The sequence below is a fragment of the Oncorhynchus masou genome, chromosome 6 (genome assembly GCF_036934945.1).
Source record: "Oncorhynchus masou masou isolate Uvic2021 chromosome 6, UVic_Omas_1.1, whole genome shotgun sequence".
Classification (NCBI taxonomy): domain Eukaryota; kingdom Metazoa; phylum Chordata; class Actinopteri; order Salmoniformes; family Salmonidae; genus Oncorhynchus; species Oncorhynchus masou.
Genome location: NC_088217.1, coordinates 58,692,760 through 58,713,593, shown reverse-complemented (window position 1 = coordinate 58,713,593; position 20,834 = coordinate 58,692,760). Strand labels below are relative to the sequence as shown.

The following is a 20,834-nucleotide window of genomic DNA, read 5'->3' as shown; positions in this document are numbered from 1 at the left end:
TTGGGGTGGGCTACGGCCAAACAGCAGCCTGTGTTGAGTTTGGTTAATAAACTGGGAATTCGTAAACACAATCCTCTGTCCGGACATTTGTTCATTTATGATCTAGCCAGGTCATTATAATATAATCTGTGTCTGGAATAAATCCATTCAGTAGTATCCAGGCATGCATTAGGCTATTTATTGATCAATAGATAATTTTGGTGATAATTGAATAGGACTAAGTAAGTAAATTATGTGCATTTTCATCTGTCGGAGTCGTTTACCTTTGAACAATGTGTATGAATCTGAAGGACCATAACGATGCTCTCTGACTGGTTGCCCAGTAATGTGCACTTGAGATCCACTCTATAGCGCCATTGAATCCTGTTGTCGCGTAGACCACATTCACAGTAAATGCTGCACAGTAAATGCTGTGGGAAAAGTCCCACACAGATGTAGGGGGTAAATGCTGTCGGCTCAATTGGAAATTACCTTAAATTTCATGAACAAAAATAACACCACAGCTTGATTATAGTCAACCACACACAAACAAAATTCAACCATATGTCCTCACAAATTCAACTTTCTTTCACTAACACACAGATACACACATACATTTGGGATTTCAAATACAAATGCATTACAATTGGTCAATGTGGACAATAAAATGTAAAGTATGAAAGTGCATTGAGCAATAAGGACGATAACTTCTCAAAATAATACGTACAGTATGCTCATGTCACATTTGCTTCATAAGGTAAGGTTTATTTAAAGTCAGTGTTCAGTATTCCTATATTTCAATGTGTTTTTCCATGTCGAAGTCTTTGGGGTCACACCATGGTCCAAGAGTAAAATATTTAAAATATAATTATACCACACTGTTTTAAAATGATTAATTTGTATTTTAGTATATGTATTTATTAAGGATCCTCATTTTATAATTACGAAAAATAACAAACCACTCATTTCCAGCCTTGAGAACATACAAAACAACAAGTCCATCTCGGAAATAGATGTAACAGCAATCAACCACATACATAGCTATCTTTACCTAATCTCAGGCATTTGTTTGCGCAAACCAGTAGACAAATAATGAGATCACTTTGAACTGTGGTGTGGGAACAGTTTAACATGATTCACCCCACAGACACATACACATGGATTTTGTACTCTTCCTGGGGTCCAGCAACACTAAGGCAGTTATGTATAACTTCAAATATTACTATTATATTATATTATTAGGCTCAAGATTTGTATTCTTTGGAATACAACACGAGTGAAGTTTCCATAGTTTAAAGCGCGTGTTATTAGATAAAATGAGGGTCAACCTAATACTGGGCAACATACTGTAAATGTGTACATTACAGGAACTGATTATGAAAGCTGTAAAATATAATGGTATAGATTGACTATGAATGGCAGCTCAAAACAGTCTCTAAAAAGACATTAAACTGTAAAACTCCTTATTAAATCAATCCTTATGGTTCCATTGCAGTGAAAATGCTTGAATTAATGTGAAACAAACATTGCCCTTTTATGTCCCCACAAAGAAGAGAAATATACGTAGATATGATTCTTGCACTCTCGCAAACACAGCGCTTTTGTCCTTAATGCTTTTTCTGTGGCTGTGGTTTAACCGTCAGTCAAAGGCCCTCGGGTTCTTGAAGGTTCCTTCAGTATAAGGCTAGTTCAGTGCAGCATGACGACATGTACAGAACAGGGAAGGAACTACATTGACTTCAGAAAGTATTCATACCCCGTGACTTATTCTACATTGTGCGGTGTTACAGCCTGATTTTTTATTTTAATTCTCACCAATCTACAAACAATACCCCATAATGACAAAGTGAAAACAGTTTTTTTGATATTTGTGCACATTTCTTAAACATAAAAACCAGATAACTTATGTATATAAGGTTTCAGCCCCTTGTCTATGAGACTCGAAATTGAGCTCATGTGCATCCTGTTTCCATTGATCATCCTTGAGATGTTTCTACAACTTGATTGGAGTCCACCTGTCCACCTGTACATTCAATTGATTGGACATGATTCGGAAAGTCACACACCTGTCTATATAAGGTCTGACAGTTGACAGGGCATGTCAGAGCAAAAACAAGTCAGGATTGTGTTGAGGCACAGATCTGGGGAAGGGTAACAAAAAAAATCTACAGCATTGAAGGTCCCCAAGAACACAGTGACCACCATCATTCTTAAATGAAAGATGTTTGGAACCACCAAGACTCTTCATAGAGCTGGCCGTCTGGCCAAACTGAGAAATCGGGGCAGAAGGGCCTTGGTCAGGGAGGTGACCAAGAACCTGATGGTCACTCTGACAGGGCTCTAGAGTTCCTCTGTGGAGATGGGAGAACCTTCCAGAAGGACAACCATCTCTGCAGCACTCCACCAATCAGGTCTTTATGGTAGAGTGGCCAGACGGAAGCCACTCCTCAGTAAAAGGCATATGACAGCCCACTTGGAGTATGCCAAAAAGCACCTAAAGACTCTCAGACCATGAGAAACAAAATTCTCTGGTCTGATGAAACCAAGATTGAAATCTTTAGCCTAAATGCCAAGCGTCACATCTGGAAGAAATCTGGCACTATCCCTACAGTGAAACATGGTGGTGGCAGCATCATGCTGTGGGGATGTTTTTCAGTGGCAGGGACTCATACTGGGACAAAAGTTCACCTTCCAACCGGACAAGGACACTAAGCATGCAGCCAAGACAATGCAAGAGGGGCTTTGGGACAAGTCTCTGAATGTCCTTGAGTGGCCGGCTAGTCACATTCCCTAGCGGGAAGCATGCTGTGGCGATTTTTTTTATTTATTCAGTGGCAGGGACTGGGAGAGTAGTCAGGATCAAGGTAAAGATGAACAGAGCAAAGTTCAGAGCAAAGTTGATGAAATCATGCTCCAGAGCACTCAGGACCTCAGACTGGGGTGAACATGACCCTACGCACACAGCCAAGAAGATGCAGGAGTGGCTTTAGGACAAGTCTCTGAATGTCCTTAAGTGGTCCAGCCAGAGCCCGGACTTAATCCCGATCGACCATCTCTAGATAGACCATAAAATAGCTGTGTAGCAACGCTCCCCATCCAACAAGACAGAGCTTGAGAGGATCTGCAGAGAAGAATGGGAGAAACACCCCATTAAAGGTGTGCCAAGCTTGTTGCGTCATACCCGAGAATAATCAATGCTGTAATCGATGCCAAAGTTGTTTCAACAAAATACTGAGTAAAGGGTCTGACTACTTACGTAAATGTAATATTTCAGTTTCATTTTTTATACATTTGCTTTGTCATTATGGGGTATTGTGAGTAGATTGATGAGGGGGAAATAATACATTTTTGAATAAGGCGGTAACAAAATGTGGAAAAAGTCAAGGGGACTGAATACTTCCCGAAGGCACTGTAAGTATTCACACCATTTTGCTATGAAACTCCAAATTGAGCTCAGGTGCATCCAGTGCATCCAATTTCTTTTGATCATAGTTGAGATGTCAATACAACTTGATTGAAGTCAACCTGTGGCCAATTTAGGATTTAGAAAGAAACACATCTGTCTATATAAGTTCCCACAACTGTCTGTAGATCTCTGAGGCTGTAACACAACAAAATGTGGAATAAGTCAAGGGGTATGAATAGTTTCTGAAGGCAATGTACATGATTCAAGTTTTTGTTGTGGTTTGAGGACTCCCGTTTGTGGTTTTGGTTGTTTGTGTTGCTCATAGGCACTAGTTGCAGAGAGCAGAGCACATATTTGACTGTCTCTGACCACCAGACCACTACACTCTAATGGCTTCATCCTGTACACACCACCCCTGCTCATTCTCATCTCCTGTGCAGCTTAATTTTGCCCTCTGTGTCAAGCTTTTGGATAACCTCCGTCTCAAAATCAGCATGGTGGACTCCGGTTTTCCTAAACGCGCCGCCGTACTTGTTTTCCTCCCAGTAGTGATGCCAGTTCCCATGTTGATCGGCTCCATAGCCAAATACCGACACCTGTAGAGGCGTTAGCATCACTAGTGTTATTAGCATTCTGTTTACTTTCAAGCAGGCTTCTCATACCAAAGATACGGCTCTTGATATCAAAGGATACACACCTCATCGCAGATGTGCAGGGCAAATATTATGGCCAGCATGCCCGTGGATGGGTATCTGCCATGGCGCTCTGTCCACCGGTCATGGGTGTACTTAAAGAATGCTGGATTTATCACCATTACCTGCAAACGAGAGGGTGATTAGCTGTAAAGCAACACACAAAAAGCATTAATAATTAAATGTTTTCATCCAAAATGACAATAAAAAATTTAAAATAAACGTGTTTTTTCAGCTTTTTCTTTTGTTACATGTACAGTACATTCTACACACATTTTACATAAATGGCGTTTTGATTACATTTTTCACAATAATTGCATTGCAAAAATCAAGTTATTTGATATTTTGATATACATAACATTTCTGTAGATAGATAGAAATTTTACATTGTAAATCATATTTTCAGAATTTTGTACAATCATTTAAATTGAATAACACTAAGTTTTGAATCAAGTGTTGTTTTGCGTATCAGTTCATAAACCATGTGCCATGAAATTGGCACATCACAAACTCTTTCCAACTATTTTGCAACCTGTATGGCGCCGCTGTCACGTTCTGACCTTTATTTCCTTTGTTTTGTCATTATTTAGTATGGTCAGGGCGTGAGTTGGGGTGGGCAGTCTATGTTTGTTTTTCTATGATTTGGGTATTTCTATGTTTCGGCCTAGTATGGTTCTCAATCAGAGGCAGGTGTCATTAGTTGTCTCTGATTGAGAATCATACTTAGGTAGCCTGGGTTTCACTGTGTGTTTGTGGGTGATATGTTCCTGTCTCTGTGTTTGCACCAGATAGGGCTGTTTTTGGTTTCCCAAGTTTATTTTTAGTGTTTTTTTATTTTTGAATCATGAATCAATGAATCAATATAACCACGCTGCGTTTTGGTTCGCCTCTCCTTCACCACAAGAAAACCGTTACAGAATCACCCACCACAACAGGACCAAGCGGCGTGGTAACGGGCAGCAGCAGGAGCAGCGCGATAAAAACTTCTGGACTTGGGAAGAAATCCTCGACGGGAGAGGACCCTGGGCAAAACCAGAGGAGTGTCGCCGTCCCAAGTTGCAGATGGAGAAGAGGCAGCAGGAGCAGCGCGAGGAGGTATGGACATGGGAGGACGAATTGGAAGGAAAGGGACCCTGGGCACAGCCAGGAGAATATCGCCGCTCCAAAGAAGAGCTGGAGGCAGCGAAGGTGGAGAGGCGCTGGTATGAGGAGGCAGCACGGCTGCGTGGATGGAAGCCCGAGAGTCAGCCCTAAAACTTTCTTGGGGGTGGCACACAGGAAGTGTGGCGAAGCCAGGTAGGAGACCTGCGCCAACTTCCTGTGCTTACTGGGGGGCAAGAGAGACCGGGCAGGCACTGTGTTATGCGGTGGAGCGCACGGTGTCCCCAGTGCGGGTGCATATCCCGGTGCGGTACATACCAGCTCCGCGTATCGGCCGGGCTAGAGTGAGCATCGAGCCAAGTGCCATGAAGCCGGCTCTACGCATCTGGTCCCCAGTGCGTCTCCTTGGGCCGGCTTGCATGGCACCAGCCTTGCGCACGGTGTCCCCGGTTCGCCTGCATAGCCCATTGTGGGCTATTCCACCTCGCCGCACTGGCAGGGCGACCGGGAGCATTCAACCGGGTAAGGTTGGGCAGGCTTGGTGCTCAAGAGCTACAGTGCGCCTGCACGTTCCGGTCTATCCGGTACCACCTCCACGCACCAGCCCTCCGGTGGCAGCTCCCTGCACCAGGATGTCTCTCCGTCTCATCCCTACAAGTGCTACCTCCTGTCCAGTGCTGCCGGAGCCTTCCTCCTCTCCAGCGCTGCCGGAGTCTCCCGCCTCTCCAGCGCTGCTAGAGCCTTCCTCCTCTCCAGCGCTGCCGGAGTCTCCCGCCTGTTCAGCGCTGCCGGAGTCTCCCGCCTGTTCAGCGCTGCCGGAGCCTTCCTCCTCTCCAGCGCAGCCAGAGCTCCCGCCCCTCATTCCAGAGGCGCCAGAGCTACTCAGTCCAGCGCTGCCAGAGCCTTCCTCTCCAGCGTTGCCGGAGCTTCCCGTCTGCCCAGCACCATCTGAGCTGCCCGTCTGCCCAGCGCCGCCTGAGCCGCCCGTCTGCCCAGCACCGCCAGTGCTGCCAGTCTGCCCAGCGCCGCCAGTGCCTCCAGTCTGCCCAGCGCCGCCAGTGCCGCCAGTCTGCAAGGGGCCGCCAGTGCCGCCAGTCTGCCAGGGGCCGCCAGTGCCGCCAGTCTGCCAGGGGCCGCCAGTGCCGCCAGTCTGCCAGGGGCCGCCAGTGCCGCCAGTCTGCCAGGGGCCGCCAGTCTGCCAGGGGCCGCCAGTGCCGCCAGTCTGCCAGTGCCGCCAGTCAGCCAGGGGCCGCCAGTGCCGCCAGTCAGCCAGGGGCCGCCAGTGCCGCCAGTCAGCCAGGGGCCGCCCCTCAGCCCAGAGGCGCCAGAGCCCCTCAGCCCAGAGCTTCCGCCCCTCAGCCCAGAGCTTCCGCCCCTCAGCCCAGAGCTTCCGCCCCTCAGCCCAGAGCTTCCGCCCCTCAGCCCAGAGCTTCCGCCCCTCAGCCCAGAGCTTCCGCCCCTCAGCCCAGAGCTTCCGCCCCTCAGCCCAGAGCTTCCGCCCCTCAGCCCAGAGCTTCCGCCCCTCTGTCCAGAGCTTCCGCCCCTCTGTCCAGAGCTTCCGCCCCTCTGTCCAGAGCTTCCGCCCCTCTGTCCAGAGCTTCCGCCCCTCTGTCCAGAGCTTCCGCCCCTCTGTCCAGAGCTTCCGCCCCTCTGTCCAGAGCTTCCGCCCCTCTGTCCAGAGCTTCCGCCCCTCTGTCCAGAGCTTCCGCCCCTCTGTCCAGAGCTTCCGCCCCTCTGTCCCGAGTTGCCCCTTTAGTATTGTCACCGTGGTTAGGAGGCCACGGAAGCGGACAAGAAGGCGGAATAAGAAGTTGGTGAAGTGGGGTCCGCGTCCTGCGCCAGAGCCGCCACCGCGGACAGACGCCCACCCAGACCCTCCCCTATAGGTTAAGGTTTTGCGGCCGGAGTCCGCACCTTTGGGGGGGGGGTACTGTCACGTTATGACCTTTATTTCCTTTGTTTTGTCATTATTTAGTATGGTCAGGGCGTGATTTGGGGCGGGCAGTCTGTTTATTTTTCTATGATTTGGGTATTTCTATGTTTCGGCCTGTTTTTGGTTTTCCACGTTTATTGTTTTGTAGTGTTCGTGTTTATCTTTTTTTATTAAATATGAATCAATTTAACCACGCTGCGTTTTGGTCCGCCTCTCCTTCACCACAAGAAAACCGTTACTGCCGCAGTCAACATTTTGCCAAGTAAATAACAAGACTTACCTTATCCTTGTCAGCCTGTACTCGATCTTTCACCCTCATGTATGTCCTGAAGAAACATGTAAGGAAAACAACAATAAGATAGTTTTATTTATTTAACCAGGTGGGTCAGTTGAGAACCGTTCTCATTTACAATGCCAAACATTTGTCACGATTAAAACGGAACAGTAAAAATTGACACAACAAAGACAACTGTCACATACCTCATTTGCACATACTGTATATATATTTTCTACTGTTATTGACTGTATGTTTGTTTATTCCATGTGTAACTCTGTGTTGTTGAACTGCTTTGCTTTATCTTGGCCAGGTTGCAGTTGCAAATGAGAACTTGTTCTCAACTATCCTATCTGGTTAAATAAAGGTGAAATAAAATGTAAAATGTAAATAATAAAAAACATTAAACAGACTAGGGCCTAGATTCAATCAGATCAAGTGTTAACCGGCGATAGCCTACATACTGTAGTGGAGGTGTGACTATGTTGGAGCTGTCAAATCTGTGAGCAGCTGGTCTTGATCATTGTCACAAAGCCACATCCATCCCACACACGTTAGAAGTCCAGAACGAGAAAGTGTAGACTATTTAGAAATAATGGCACTCAAAAAGAAAATCATTAAACTAAATAATGAGCATTTATATCAGTCTAGTCGAGGTGTAGATTTACACCTCACATTCCAGTGATCAAACTTGTCAACAAGACTGCATGGGATTTCTCTTAATGCAACTCTTAATGCAGCCAAAGGCAATGTCAGCTTTGTGGATATGACAGCTCAGACACCACTATGTGGATGTCGGCTTAAGTGGGTCTGATTGAATAGAGCCCTAAGACAAGATCAAGGTCAACAATTGTCAACAATTAACTACGCCATCTGTTTTAGTCAGTCAGACGAATACCATGCAGTAGACAGTTGAGTGCACAAATGCAGCTACTGCAATTTGGGAAGTGACAGTAAAAAGCTTGTAATTCGCGTAGAGTAGACCTACGTTTTGATCTCTCCCGTCGACAGGGCGCTGGCTACCCACTGTAGATCGCGGAGTTTAAAGGGCAGCAGGACGAGGTGGACCCCAGGGCCGATGTCCACTGCACTCTCAGGGTACATGAAGTGGTGTGTCGTTCTGTTGCCCACGTCCGCCTCGAACCCTAATGTGGTGGCTTTATTCATTCTTGACAGCAAAGCGAGAACATTGCTTCAGTTCACAGGCATGTCATGTATGGCGTGCGAGATAACAATCAGACACTGTATTCGATTTATTAACATGGTAACCCTGCAGCTACTGCGCTGTAGTGTACTGTTTTCATTCATTCCAGACAGTCAGTCAACCACCTGACTTAACCAATAGTTAACTAATTATGGTGTTGATTGAGCTTCATGCGGTATGCCTCACTGGTTTCAGGAGATGAGGTAATTGGGTCAGGTGGTTTGTTGCATGTCTGGAACTGAAGCCTGGTCACTGCAGTTCATCAGGCTCATTATTGCCTAATCCTGCCAATGTGAATAGCGGTGCGTTGTTTGGATCATGGCAGTGATTGTGTAATGCCTGCTCTCGCTTTTTAGACTATGTTGGTGTTGTGTGTGATAAGCATGATTCTTTGGATTTTCTATTGTTGTTGTTTTGTCTGTTAATGGTGGTTTTGAATGTTTGATTGATTGTGTTGTCTGCGTTGGGTCATGTTTTCTCTGGGCCATACCTTATGACACTGTTATGGGAGTCTATCAAGGAGCCATATTGAGAGCCCAGCACGTTTCCTGAGTTCCCCACCACTGCACACTTCCTGCATTGAGCTTGTTTGGGTTGGACATCCCTGGGGGGGGGAGCGATGACCTGGAACATTTTCTGGATCACCTCGTATATCGTACGCTCATCGGTGGACCGCTGCAAAGCCTGACGGGAATGTTCAAAACTCACTTTAGATGTGGAACAACAATATCTCACAGGAATAATGCCTGTGCTCTCCTTTGGCTACCAACAAACAAAAACAGGGCAATATACAAGGGTCCTTTAAATATTCAGTACTCAGTACTCAGACTAAGTAGATTCTAATTTTGGCAGCTCCAGAGGGAGGCCTTGTGTTAAATGTGTTCCTTCATAACCAGCCAGCCTCTTTGTGGCCATCTTACTAACAATTTTGGCATGGCATTCTTAGCAGACCAACACTGTGTGTGTGTGTGTGTGTGTGTGTGTGTGTGTGTGTGTGTGTGTGTGTGTGTGTGTGTGTGTGTGTGTGTGTGTGTGTGTGTGTGAAATTTAAATTTCAGCATTAGTGGAGACTGCAATCACGGTAAACGCTGCATATGTCGTCTCGATTGGAAGTTGCCGTTGAATTTCTAACGCTTCAGCAATAAAGATTAAATAGAGCCCTAAATTCCTCATGTGAATAAAATGATAATTGGCGAGTATATCTGGGAATACACACATTACAGATCCATATACAGTGCCTAGTGAAAGTCTACACACCCCTTGCATGGTCTTTACATTTTGCTGCCTTAAAATTACATCTAAGAAGGGATTACGTTTGATATTGTTTCCCAAAGATCTACACAACCTACTCCACATTTTCAAATACTTGGTGGAAGCACTATTTTTAGCTATTACTACTGTGAATATTTTGAAATAATATCCAACCGACTTTGCACAACTCTTAGAGCAGAGAGTATATACTTTTTCCACATTTTGTTGTGTTCTAGCCTGAATTTAAAATGGATTTGGTGTCGCTGGCTTACAGACAATACCCCGTAATGTCAAATTGTTGTTTTCGACATCTGTACAAATTAATAATACAAATGAAAAGCTAAAATGTCTTGAGCCAATACATATTCAACCCCTTTGTTATGGCAAGCCTAAATAAGTTCAGGAGTAAACATTTGCTTAACAAGTCACAGACTAAGTCGCATGGACTCACTCTGTGTCCATTAATAGTGTTTAAACATGATTTCTGATTGACTACCTCATCTCTGTACCCCACAATCGAGCAGTGAATTTCAAACAAAGACCAGGGAGGTTTTCCAATGCTTTGCAAAGAAGGGCACCTATTGGTAGATGGGTAAAGATAATTAAAAAAGCAGACATTGAATATCCCTTTGAGCATGGTGAAGTTAATAATTACACTTTGGATGGTGTATCAATACACCCAGTCACTAAAAAGACACAGGCATCCCTCCTAACTCAGTTGCAAGAGAAAGGAAACCATTCATGGATTTCACCATAAGGCCAATGGTGACATCAAAACTGTTAAGAGTTTAATGACTGTGATAGGAGAAAACTGAGGACGGATCAACAACACATCACTGAGTACCACTCTTCATATCTTCAAACATGGTGGTGGCTACATAATGTTATGGTTATGCTTGTCATCGGCAAGGAATAGGGAGTTTTTTTGGGGGAAAAGAAACAGAATAAAGCTAAGCACAGGCAAAATCCTAGATGAAACCTGGTTCAGCTTGCTTTCCAGCAGACACTGGGAGATAAATTCACCTTTCGGCAGGACAATAACCCAAAACACAAGGTCAATTATACACTGGGGTTGCTTGCCAAGATGACATTGAATGTTCCTGAGTGGCATAGTTACAATTTTGACATAAGTCAGATTGAAAATCTATGGAAAGGCTTGAGAATGGCTGTTTAGCGATGATCAACAATCAACGCCAGGGTAGCCTAGTGGTTAGAGTGTTGGACTAGTAACTGAAAGGTTGCAAGTTCAAATCCCTGAGCTGACAAGGTACAAATCTGTCGTTCTGCTCCTGAACAGGCAGTTAACCCACTGTTCCTAGGCCGTCATTGAAAATAAGAATTTGTTCTTAACTGACTTGCCTAGTAAAATAAAGGTTACAAAAAACAAAAAAAACAAAAAAATGTCATAATGTGCAAATATTGTACAATCTTGGTATGCAAAGCTCTTAGACTTACCCAGGAAGACTCACAGCTGTAGTCACAGCCAAAGGTGATTCTAACATGTATTGACTCAAGGGTGTGAATATTTATGTAAATTACATAATTGCTAAAAGTTCTAAAAACATGTTTTCCCTATGATAACATTTTAAGGCAACAAAATGTCGACTGTGCAAGGGGTTTGTAGACTTTCACTAGGCACTGTACCTTGAATTATTTTCAAATGACTTATTATTGAACGATAGTGAACAGGATATATAGTAATACAATGTAATACTACATTATTACTATCATTACTAAGTAGAAATGTATTACATTGTACTGATGTACTTCTAATAATGTACAGTATTTGGCCACATACATGGTCACAGTCTTTGGCCCCTCTCATCAATAGTAATGGTCTTACCAGCCACCACTTCAGGGCCAGGGGGTCCATGTTGTCGTCTCTGTCTGTGAGGAAGGGCTGCTGCTGGGGGTCATAGTGCTGAGCGAACCATACAGAAACCTTCATGTCCGCTATGCAGGATGGGCACTCACATATCCTGTCTGGACTGAGCACCATGGCACTGGGTGTTGCCCATGTTTGGTTAACAGCGGGCCCTGGCACAGTCCTGGAGGTGGCATGGGTCTCCATCAAAGTCATAGACAGGATGTTGTTCTTCTGAATGGTGATCATGACAAAGAGAATCCCACCAAACAGAGAAAACAAGCACAACTTCCTCTTGAAAAGCATGACCGGACGTTGTGAGGTTGGTAGAGAGGTGTACAGTCAGTGCCCTGGGGAAAAGGCAGTCCAGTGATAGGCGTTGGCACCAGGAGTTTCAGTGGTGGAACCCAACTTAGGCAGTCCAGTGTTATTGTCTTGGCTTATATACTTAGTGATTCTGGATTAAAAGGTAAGAACTAGAAACATTCAGAAACTACTTTCTGATGTTCTATCTCCCTGCTGTCCCAGCCAGAGAGCTGGCACACTTCTTAAAATCACAGGTAACACAAACATGCAGAAGAATTGGTTGATACCTGAGTTTATAAAGGAAAGAGGGTGTTAGCTGGATTTTGACCGTGGCCTGATGTGTCCTAGTTGATCGAGGAGAATAAGTCCCATGAAACAATTCGACCCAAAAATGTTGTCTGCCGCTTACGAGGGAGACCGCCTTGCTCTGCTCAAGGCAATCTGCGAGGAAATGTAAAAGAGGAAGGGAAACATATAGCCTTCGGTTTCCAAATTCCCTACCCAAGCCTAAAGAAGGCCTCTCATAGGTAAAACCTCCATGTTTCTCTCCAGAGCTCCGGTCTGAATGCGCTGCACAGCTTACTGCTTCTAGAAGACACAAACACACAGCATCAATGCAACAATTCAGAAAACAAAATCAACATCAACCATGCTGCTTTAAGTAACAAATAGGAGATGGGGAGAGAAATCAATACTCCAAGAGCCACATACTGAACAGTCAACGGCAGCTTTTGATAAACTGCCCATCAATTTAGGGCTAAATACATACCGTATCTTGAAAACATTCATAAAAAATATACTGTGTGCATGGCCATCTGGTATTTACAGTATTTGCACTGAATATATGCGCGCAGTACTAACTCCACTTCTTATCAGCATGATCGATAACAAAGCTTGCACAAATGTAACAGAGTCACCCTATTGGCTGTGAAACTTCTGTTGTAAGCACCCCTCCTCCTGTGTGTGCAGAAAGAGGAAATTCAGCAGAACTGTTAACGTGCAGCCTTTTTTCTTCACCTTGAGTTCTCAGAGCACAACACTACCATTGAAGGAGTGGAAAACCAAAACAACTGTTGCCTCTCGCTGAGGCACACAACTGAGCCTGAGCGTCCACTCTGCAAAACACAAGTTTATAAATAAAGTCACACGCTGGCCCTGCATTAATGCATCTCCCATAGATGCAATACCCCCCCCCCTCCCCCTTTGGGGCCAGACTCAGTGACACCAGGGGTGCAGAATCACTTGCATTGAACTCACTTGCATTGAATAAGCCAGCCTGCTGACTTCCCTCACTGGGATCCTGCTGCCTCTGGATATTAGCGGAGACTCCCCACCTGGCTGCCAAACTAAAGCCACAGTGGTTATAGGATCCGAGAGAGGAGGGGTTGGAGGGAGAATTCCCAGGGATCAGCTGATCGTCAGCTGATGCAGTGGAAGAGTTCTGTTAGATGAGATGAGATCATATCGGTGTATCCCTGCCTGCGTGTCTGTCTGCCTGTCTGTCTGGTCCTGGTGCAGAACAAACATACCTGCATCTTATCCTCAGAACAGCGCAACAAAAGACCCAGGCCCAACCAGCAGGCCAAGGCCCAGACACTTCACATTCATTATTCAATCAAATGAAGCCAGTGAATCCTGAATTACAATGGCAGGGCAAGAGAGAGAACACCCACATAGGGATACACACAGGGCATCACAGCAGAGTCTGCTTTGTATGTGCCAAGGCATATACACATATGCTTAAAAGGAGTAGCTACAGGGCCTTCAGAAAGTATTCATAACTTTGTTGTGTTACAGCCTGAATTCAAAATGGTTAAATTTTTCTACACACAATACCCCATATAATGGGTCAATACTTTGTAGAAGTACTTTTGGCAGTGATTACAGCACTGAGTCTTTTCTAGGTAAATCTGTAAGAGCTTTCCACTCCTGGACTGTGCAAAACATTAGCCCATTGGTCTATGCAAAATTCTTAAAGCTCATTTTCAGGTCATGCCATAGATTTTAAAGTAGATTTAAAGTGCTGTGGAAAAGTATTTGCCCCCTTCCTGATTGTATCTATTTTTGGGCATATTTTTTTATACTGACTTATCAAATCTTCAAACAAAACCTAATATTAGATATAGGGAACCTGAGTTAACAAATAACAAAAAATATGTCGAATTATTTTATTTATTGAATTAACAAAGATACACAACACTCAATTCCCATGTGTGAAAAAGTAATTGCTCCCTTACACTTAATAAGTGGTTGTCCCACCTTTAGCTGCAATGACTGCAACCAAATACTTCCACATCCCTGGGTCGTTCCTCATTTCAGTTCGCTGCAGCTAGCGACTGAATCAAGCTGCAACAAACACTCAAACTGCACAGTTTTATCACAATCTCTTCATTCAAAGACTCAATCATGGACACTCTTACTGACAGTTGTGGCTGCTTTGTGTGATGTATTGTTGTCTCTACCTTCTTGCCCTTTGTGCTGTTGTCTGTGCCCAATAATTTTTGTTTCATCTTTTGTAAATGAGAATTTGTTCTTATTAAGTGACTTGCCTAGTTAAATAAAGGTTCAATAAAATAAAATAAACAAAGTTGTTGGTCAGTCTCTCACATCGCTCTGGAGGAATTTTAGCCCACTCTTGCATGGAGAACTGCTTTAACTTCTTAAGGTACAGAGGGCAGCATTTTCACTTTTGGGTAAATAGCGTGCCCAATTTCAACTTGCTGCTACTCATGCTAAGAATATAAGATATGCATATTATTAGTGGATTTGGGTAGAACACACTCTGAAGTTTCTAAAACTGTTTGAATCATGTCTGTGAGTATAACAGAACTTATGTAGCAGGCAAAACCCTGAGGACTAACCGTTCAGAATTTTTTTTTAGGTCTCTGTCTGTTCACTGAGTTCTCATTGGCAAATGATATTTCTTAGAAACTTGTTTTCAGTTCCTACCGTTTCCACTGGATGTCATTAGTCTTTGGAGTTTGGTTGAGGTTATTCATTTGTGCAATGAAGAAGTATGGCCATCCTGGAAAAGGGAAAAGGGTGTTGGGCTGTTGAGAGTTGGCCAAGACTTGAAAAGTAGCTTTAGTTCCTCTCATCCTCTATTGAAAACAGATAGACCCGTCGTCAATTTGATTGATTATTAACGTTTAAAAATACCTAAAGTTATATTGCAAAAGTCATTTGAAATATTTTGGCAAAGTTTATAGGCAACTTTTGAAATATTTTGTAGTGACGTTGCGCATTTTGGATGGTGTTTTTTTCTGGATCAAACACGACAAATAAACTGACATTTTGGATAAATATGGATGGAATTAATCGAACAAAAGGACCAATTGTGATGTTTATGGGACATATTGGAGTGCCAACAAAAGAAGCTCGTCAAAGGTAAGGCATCTTTTATATTTTATTTCTGCGTTTTGTGTAGCGCCTGCAGGGTTGAAATATGCTATCCTCTTTGTTTACTGTTGTGCTATCATCAGATAATAGCTTCTTATGTTTTCACCGAAAAGCCTTTTTAAAATCTGACATGTTGGCTGGATTCACAACGAGTGTAGCTTTAATTGAGTATCTTACATGTGTGATGTAATGAAAGTTTGATTTTTATATCAATTTATTTGAATTTGCTGCGCTGCATTTTCCCTGGTTTTTGGCCTAGTGGGAAGCAAGCATCCCCTATACCATAAGAAGTTAACCCCTCTGGGACCGTTCGGGACGTGAGCATCCCACCTTTCAACAGCCAGTTGAAAGGCTGTTGAAATACCCCCCTGTCCGAGGGTATCATCGGATAGGGCCACAGTGTCTCCTGACCCCTCCTGTCTCAGTCTCCAGTATTTATGCTGCAGTAGTTTATGTGTCGGGGGGCTAGGGTCAGTTTGTTATATCTGGAGTACTTCTCCTGTCTTATCTGGTGTCCTGTGTGAATTTAAGTATCTAATTCTCTCTTTCTCTCTTTCTTTCTCTCTCTCGGAGGACCTGAGCCCTAGGACCATGCCTCAGGACTCCTTGCTGTCCCCAGTCCACCTGGCCGTGCTGCTGCTCCAGTTTCAACTGTTCTGCCTGCGACTATGGAATCCTGACCTGTTGACCGGACATGCTACCTGTCCCAGACCTATTATTTGACCATGCTGGTCATTTATGAACATTTTGAACATCTTGGCCATGCTCGTTTATAATCTCCACCCAGCACAGCCAGAAGAGGCGGCAGGGTAGCCTAGCAGTTAGAGCGTTGGACTAGTAACCGGAAGGTTGCAAGTTCAAATCCCCGAGCTGACAAGGTACAAATCTGTTATTCTGTCCCTGAACAGGCAGTTAACCCACTGTTCCTTGGCCGTCATTGAAAATACAAATTTGTTCTTAACTTCTTTGATATAGGGGGCGCTCTTTTAATTTTTGGATAAAAAAACGTTCCCGTTTTAACCTCTCTGGGCAACCCGACGCGCTAGCGTCCCACCTTGCCAACAATAAATGCAAATGCGCTACGCCAAATGCTAATAGCACTCGTTAAAACTTAAACGTTCATTAAAACACACATGCAGGGTACTCAATTCAAGCTGCACACGTTGTGAATCTAGCCAACAAGTCAGATTTTTAAAATGCTTTTCGGCGAAAGCATGAGAAGCTATTATCTGATAGCATGCAACACCCCGAAATACCTGAATGGGACGTAAACAAAAGAATTAGCGTAGCCGGCGCTACACAAAACGCAGAAATAAAATATAAAACATTCATTACCTTTGACGAGCTTCTTTGTTGGCACTCCTATATGTCCCATAAACATCACAATTGGGTCTTTTTTTCGATTAAAATCGGTCCTTGTATACCCACAATGTCCATTTATGAAGACTGTGTGATCCAGGAAAAACACCGTTTATAAACGCAACATTATCTTTTTTATTAAAAAAGTTGCCTATAAACTTTGACAAAACACTTCAAACTACTTCTGTAATCCAACTTTAGGTATTAGTAAACGTTAATAAATGATCAAATTGATCACGGAGCGATCTGTATTCAATAGCAAAAAGTTTGGAAAACGTAGTCCACTTTCCCCCTTCCATTTCTTCCTGCTGTGTACCCAACGAAAGGCTGTGCCTATTACTCATATGACCAAGGATTTAGCTGCATAGTATTCACAACACTGGCGACATCGTGTGGAAGCTGTAGGAACTGTAAGCCCATCGCCATCTATTATACCTTGCAATAGACAATACAGAGACTGGCGGATTGATTTTTTCTTCGTCAATTTTGTGATCAGGTTTCCTTGCGATTTTGACCACGAAACACGTTCTGTTATAGTCACAGACATCATTTAACCAGTTTTAGAAACTTCAGAGTGTTTTCTATGCACACACACTAATCATATGCATATACTATATTCCTGGCATGAGTAGCAGGACGTTGAAATGTTGCGCGATTTTTAACAGAATGTTGAAAAAAGTAGCCCAATCTCTAACAGGTTTTAAACAAGATATTTTGTCACGAAAAGATGCTCGACTATGCATATAATTGACAGCTTTGGAAAGACAACACTCTGACGTTTCCAAAACTGCAAAGATATTATCTGTGAGTGCCACAGAACTAATGCTCCAGGAGAAACCAAGATGAAATTTCATACATGAAATGCCCCAGATTTTGAATGCGCTGTGTTCCAATGTCTCCTTATATGGCTGTGAATGCGCCAGCATGAGCCTACACTTTCTGCCATTTCCACAAGGTGTCTGCAGCTTTGTGACGTATTTGAAGGCATATCATTGGAAGATTGACCATAAGAGACTTCATTTACCAGGTGTCCGCTTGGTGTCCTCCGTCGAAATTATTGCTGCGTCCACTTTTCATTTGGTTCAGAGGAGAAAGGCAACTGCCACGAATTATTTATCATTGAATAGATATGTGAAAAACACCTTGAGGATTGATTCTAAACTACGTTTGCCATGTTTCTGTCGAAATTATGGAATTAACTTAATTTGGAAAAAAGTTTGGCGTTGTAATGACTGAATTTTCGGGGGGTTTTCTTAGCCAAACGTGATGAACAAAACGGAGCGTTTTTTCCTACACAAATAATCTTTTTGGAAAAACTGAACATTTGCTATCTAACTGAGAGTCTCCTCATTGAAAACATCCGAAGTTCTTCAAAGGTAAATTATTTTATTTGAATGCTTTTCTTGTTTCTGTGAAAATGTTGCCTGCTGAATGCTAGGCTTAATGCTATGCTAGCTATCAATACTCTTACACAAATGCTTGTGAAGCTATGGTTGAAAAGCATATTTTGAAAATCTGAGATGACAGCGTTCTTAACAAAAGGCTAAGCTTGTGAGCCAATATATTTATTTCATTTCATTTGCGATTTTCATGAATAGTTAACGTTGCGTTATGCTAATGAGCTTGAGGCTATGATTACGCTCCCGGATACGGGATTGCTCGACGCTAGAGGTTAACTGACTTGCCTAGTTAAATAAAGGTAAAAAAATATATTTAAAAAAGAGGACTGGCCACCCCTCATAGCCTGGTTCCTCTCTAGGTTTCTTCCTAGGTTTTGGCCTTTCTAGGGAGTTTTTCCAAGCCAACGTGCTTCAACACCTGCATTGCTTGCTGTTTGTGGTTTTAGGCTGGGTTTCTGTACAGCACTTTGAGATATCAGCTGATGTACGAAGGGCTATATAAATACATTTGATTTGATTTGATTCCGTATTGAGCGAGTCACTGGCACTTCCTGCTTTAGTTTTTGCTTGTAAGCAGGAATCAGGAGGATAAAGTTATGGTCAGCTTTTTATGCATCTCTGTGTGTGGAGTAAATGTGTACTAGAGTTGCTTTCCCCTCTGGTTGAACATGTGACATGCCTGTAGAAATGAGAAAACAAATTTAAGTTTGCCTGCATTAAAGTCCCCGGCCACTACGAGTGCCGCTTCTGGATGAGCCTTTTCTTGTTTGCTTATGTCCTTATACAGCTTGTTCAGTGCGGTCTTAGTGCCAGCAACGGTTTGTGGCGGTAAATAGACAGCTATGAATAATATAGCTGAGAACTATCTTGGTAAATAGTGTGGTCTACAGCTTATCATGAAGTATTCTACCTCAGACAAGAAACATCTCAAGACTTCTTTAATATTAGACATTGTGCAACAGCAGTTGTTAACAAATAGACACACCACCGCCCCTCGTCTTACCAGACGTAGCTGCTCTGTCCTGCCGATGCACGGAGAAGCTAGCCAGCTCTATATTATCCGTGTCGTCGTCCAGCCACATCTATGTGAAACATAAGATATTAAAATAGCACGATTGGAACCATTTCCTTGTTTGACCGCTAGGTTTTTGGGGTATTATAACTCATACTGTGGTACTCTATAGCATTCACCAGCCACCTTCTCTCATTGTTAATACTTTATTTAACTTGTCTAGCGCTTTCTCAAATAATCTAAAGTGCATAAAAAGTTAAACAAAGTCGGCCCTCGGATTAAGTTGAGGCAGTTTGGGCTGTAACGGAATACCCCCCTGAAATGGACAAAAATGAATGGGAAAACATTGGCATAGTACAAACCATGTACACGATGGACAATACCACCCAAATCGGCGTTGATTCATGCAAAATGTTTTGCAAATGCCATATGGCAATTGCCAGTTGTAACACTTCAAAAATCCAACAGGTGGCGTGTGCGCTCCACCTTGGTTTTTCATATAGGAAATGGACCCCAAGTCAACATCCAAAAGCCAAATTTTGAAAAAATGAATTTGTTTGTCAAAAACTTATCACCCCTTAATTGATACTCCCCATCCCGGATCCGGGATCGTGAATAAAGCCTCAGGCTCATTAGCATAACGCAACGTTAACGATTTCTGAAAATCGCAAATAAAATGAAAATAATGTGCCTACTCTCAAGCTTAGCCTTTTCTTAACAACACTGTCATCTCAGATTTTCAAAATATGCTTTTGAACCATAGCAATTGACTAATTTGTGTAAGAGTATGCTAAGCTAGCTTAGCATTTTGAGTAGCATTTAGCACGCAACATTTTCACAAAAACCAGATAACCAAATAAATAAAATCATTTACCTTTGAAGAGCTTCGGATGTTTTCAATGAGGAGACTCTCAGTTACATAGCAAATGCGCAGTTTTTCCTGAAAGCGTCTGTGTGTAGGAGAAATCGCTCCGTTTTGTACATCACATTTGGCTACCGAAACGAACCGAAAATTCAGTCACCTACAACGTCAAACTTTTTCCGAATTAACTCCATAATATCGACCGAAACATGGCAAACGTTGTTTGGAATCAATCCTCAAGGTGTTTTTTCACATATCTCTTCATTGATATATCGTTCGTGGAAGCCTGCATTCTTCTCTGAATTCTGTGGAAAAATACTTGCAGCTGACTTTTGCGCACCAATTTCGGCACAGGACACCGGGCGGACACCTGGTAAATGTGGTCTCTTATGGTCAATCTTCCAATGATATGCCTACAAATACGTCACAATGCTGCAGACACCTTGGGGAAACGACAGAAAGGGCAGACTTACTCCTCTCGCATTCACAGCCATATAAGGAGACAATGGAAAACAGAGCCTCAAAAATCCTGCTCATTTCCTGGATGCCGTCTCATCTTGGTTTTGCCTGAAGCTCACGTTCTAGGGCACGCACAGAAAATATCTTTGCAGTTCTGGAAACGTCAGAGTGTTTTCTTTCCAAAGCTACCAATTATATGCATAGTCGAGCATCTTTTTGTGACAAAATATTGCGCTTAAAACGGGCACGTCTTTTTATCCAAAAACGATATAGCGCCCCTAGAGTTTCAAGAGGTTTACTCCATAATATCGACCGAAACATGGCAAACGTTGT

General features: G+C 43.3%; 1 protein-coding gene across 2 annotated transcripts in view; it reads right to left on the bottom strand.

Moving 5' to 3' along the window:
• Positions 1 to 432: 432 nt before the first annotated feature.
• Positions 433 to 20,834, bottom strand: part of LOC135542351 (CMP-N-acetylneuraminate-beta-galactosamide-alpha-2,3-sialyltransferase 2-like) — a 36,215-nt gene continuing 15,813 nt past the window's right edge. The window contains exons 1-7 of one of the 2 annotated variants that reach the window (XM_064969260.1): positions 13,268 to 13,358; positions 11,684 to 12,598; positions 9,080 to 9,273; positions 8,374 to 8,553; positions 7,392 to 7,437; positions 4,083 to 4,202; positions 433 to 3,981 (exon numbers count right to left, since the gene is read on the bottom strand). In XM_064969260.1, coding sequence (XP_064825332.1) covers positions 3,811 to 3,981; positions 4,083 to 4,202; positions 7,392 to 7,437; positions 8,374 to 8,553; positions 9,080 to 9,273; positions 11,684 to 12,010 — 1,038 coding nt within the window. In that variant the 5' untranslated portion in view covers positions 12,011 to 12,598; positions 13,268 to 13,358 and the 3' untranslated portion in view covers positions 433 to 3,810. Of the gene's footprint in view, positions 3,982 to 4,082; positions 4,203 to 7,391; positions 7,438 to 8,373; positions 8,554 to 9,079; positions 9,274 to 11,683; positions 12,599 to 13,267; positions 13,359 to 20,834 lie in introns of those variants that run through there. The other variant, XM_064969259.1, reaches the window with a different exon arrangement.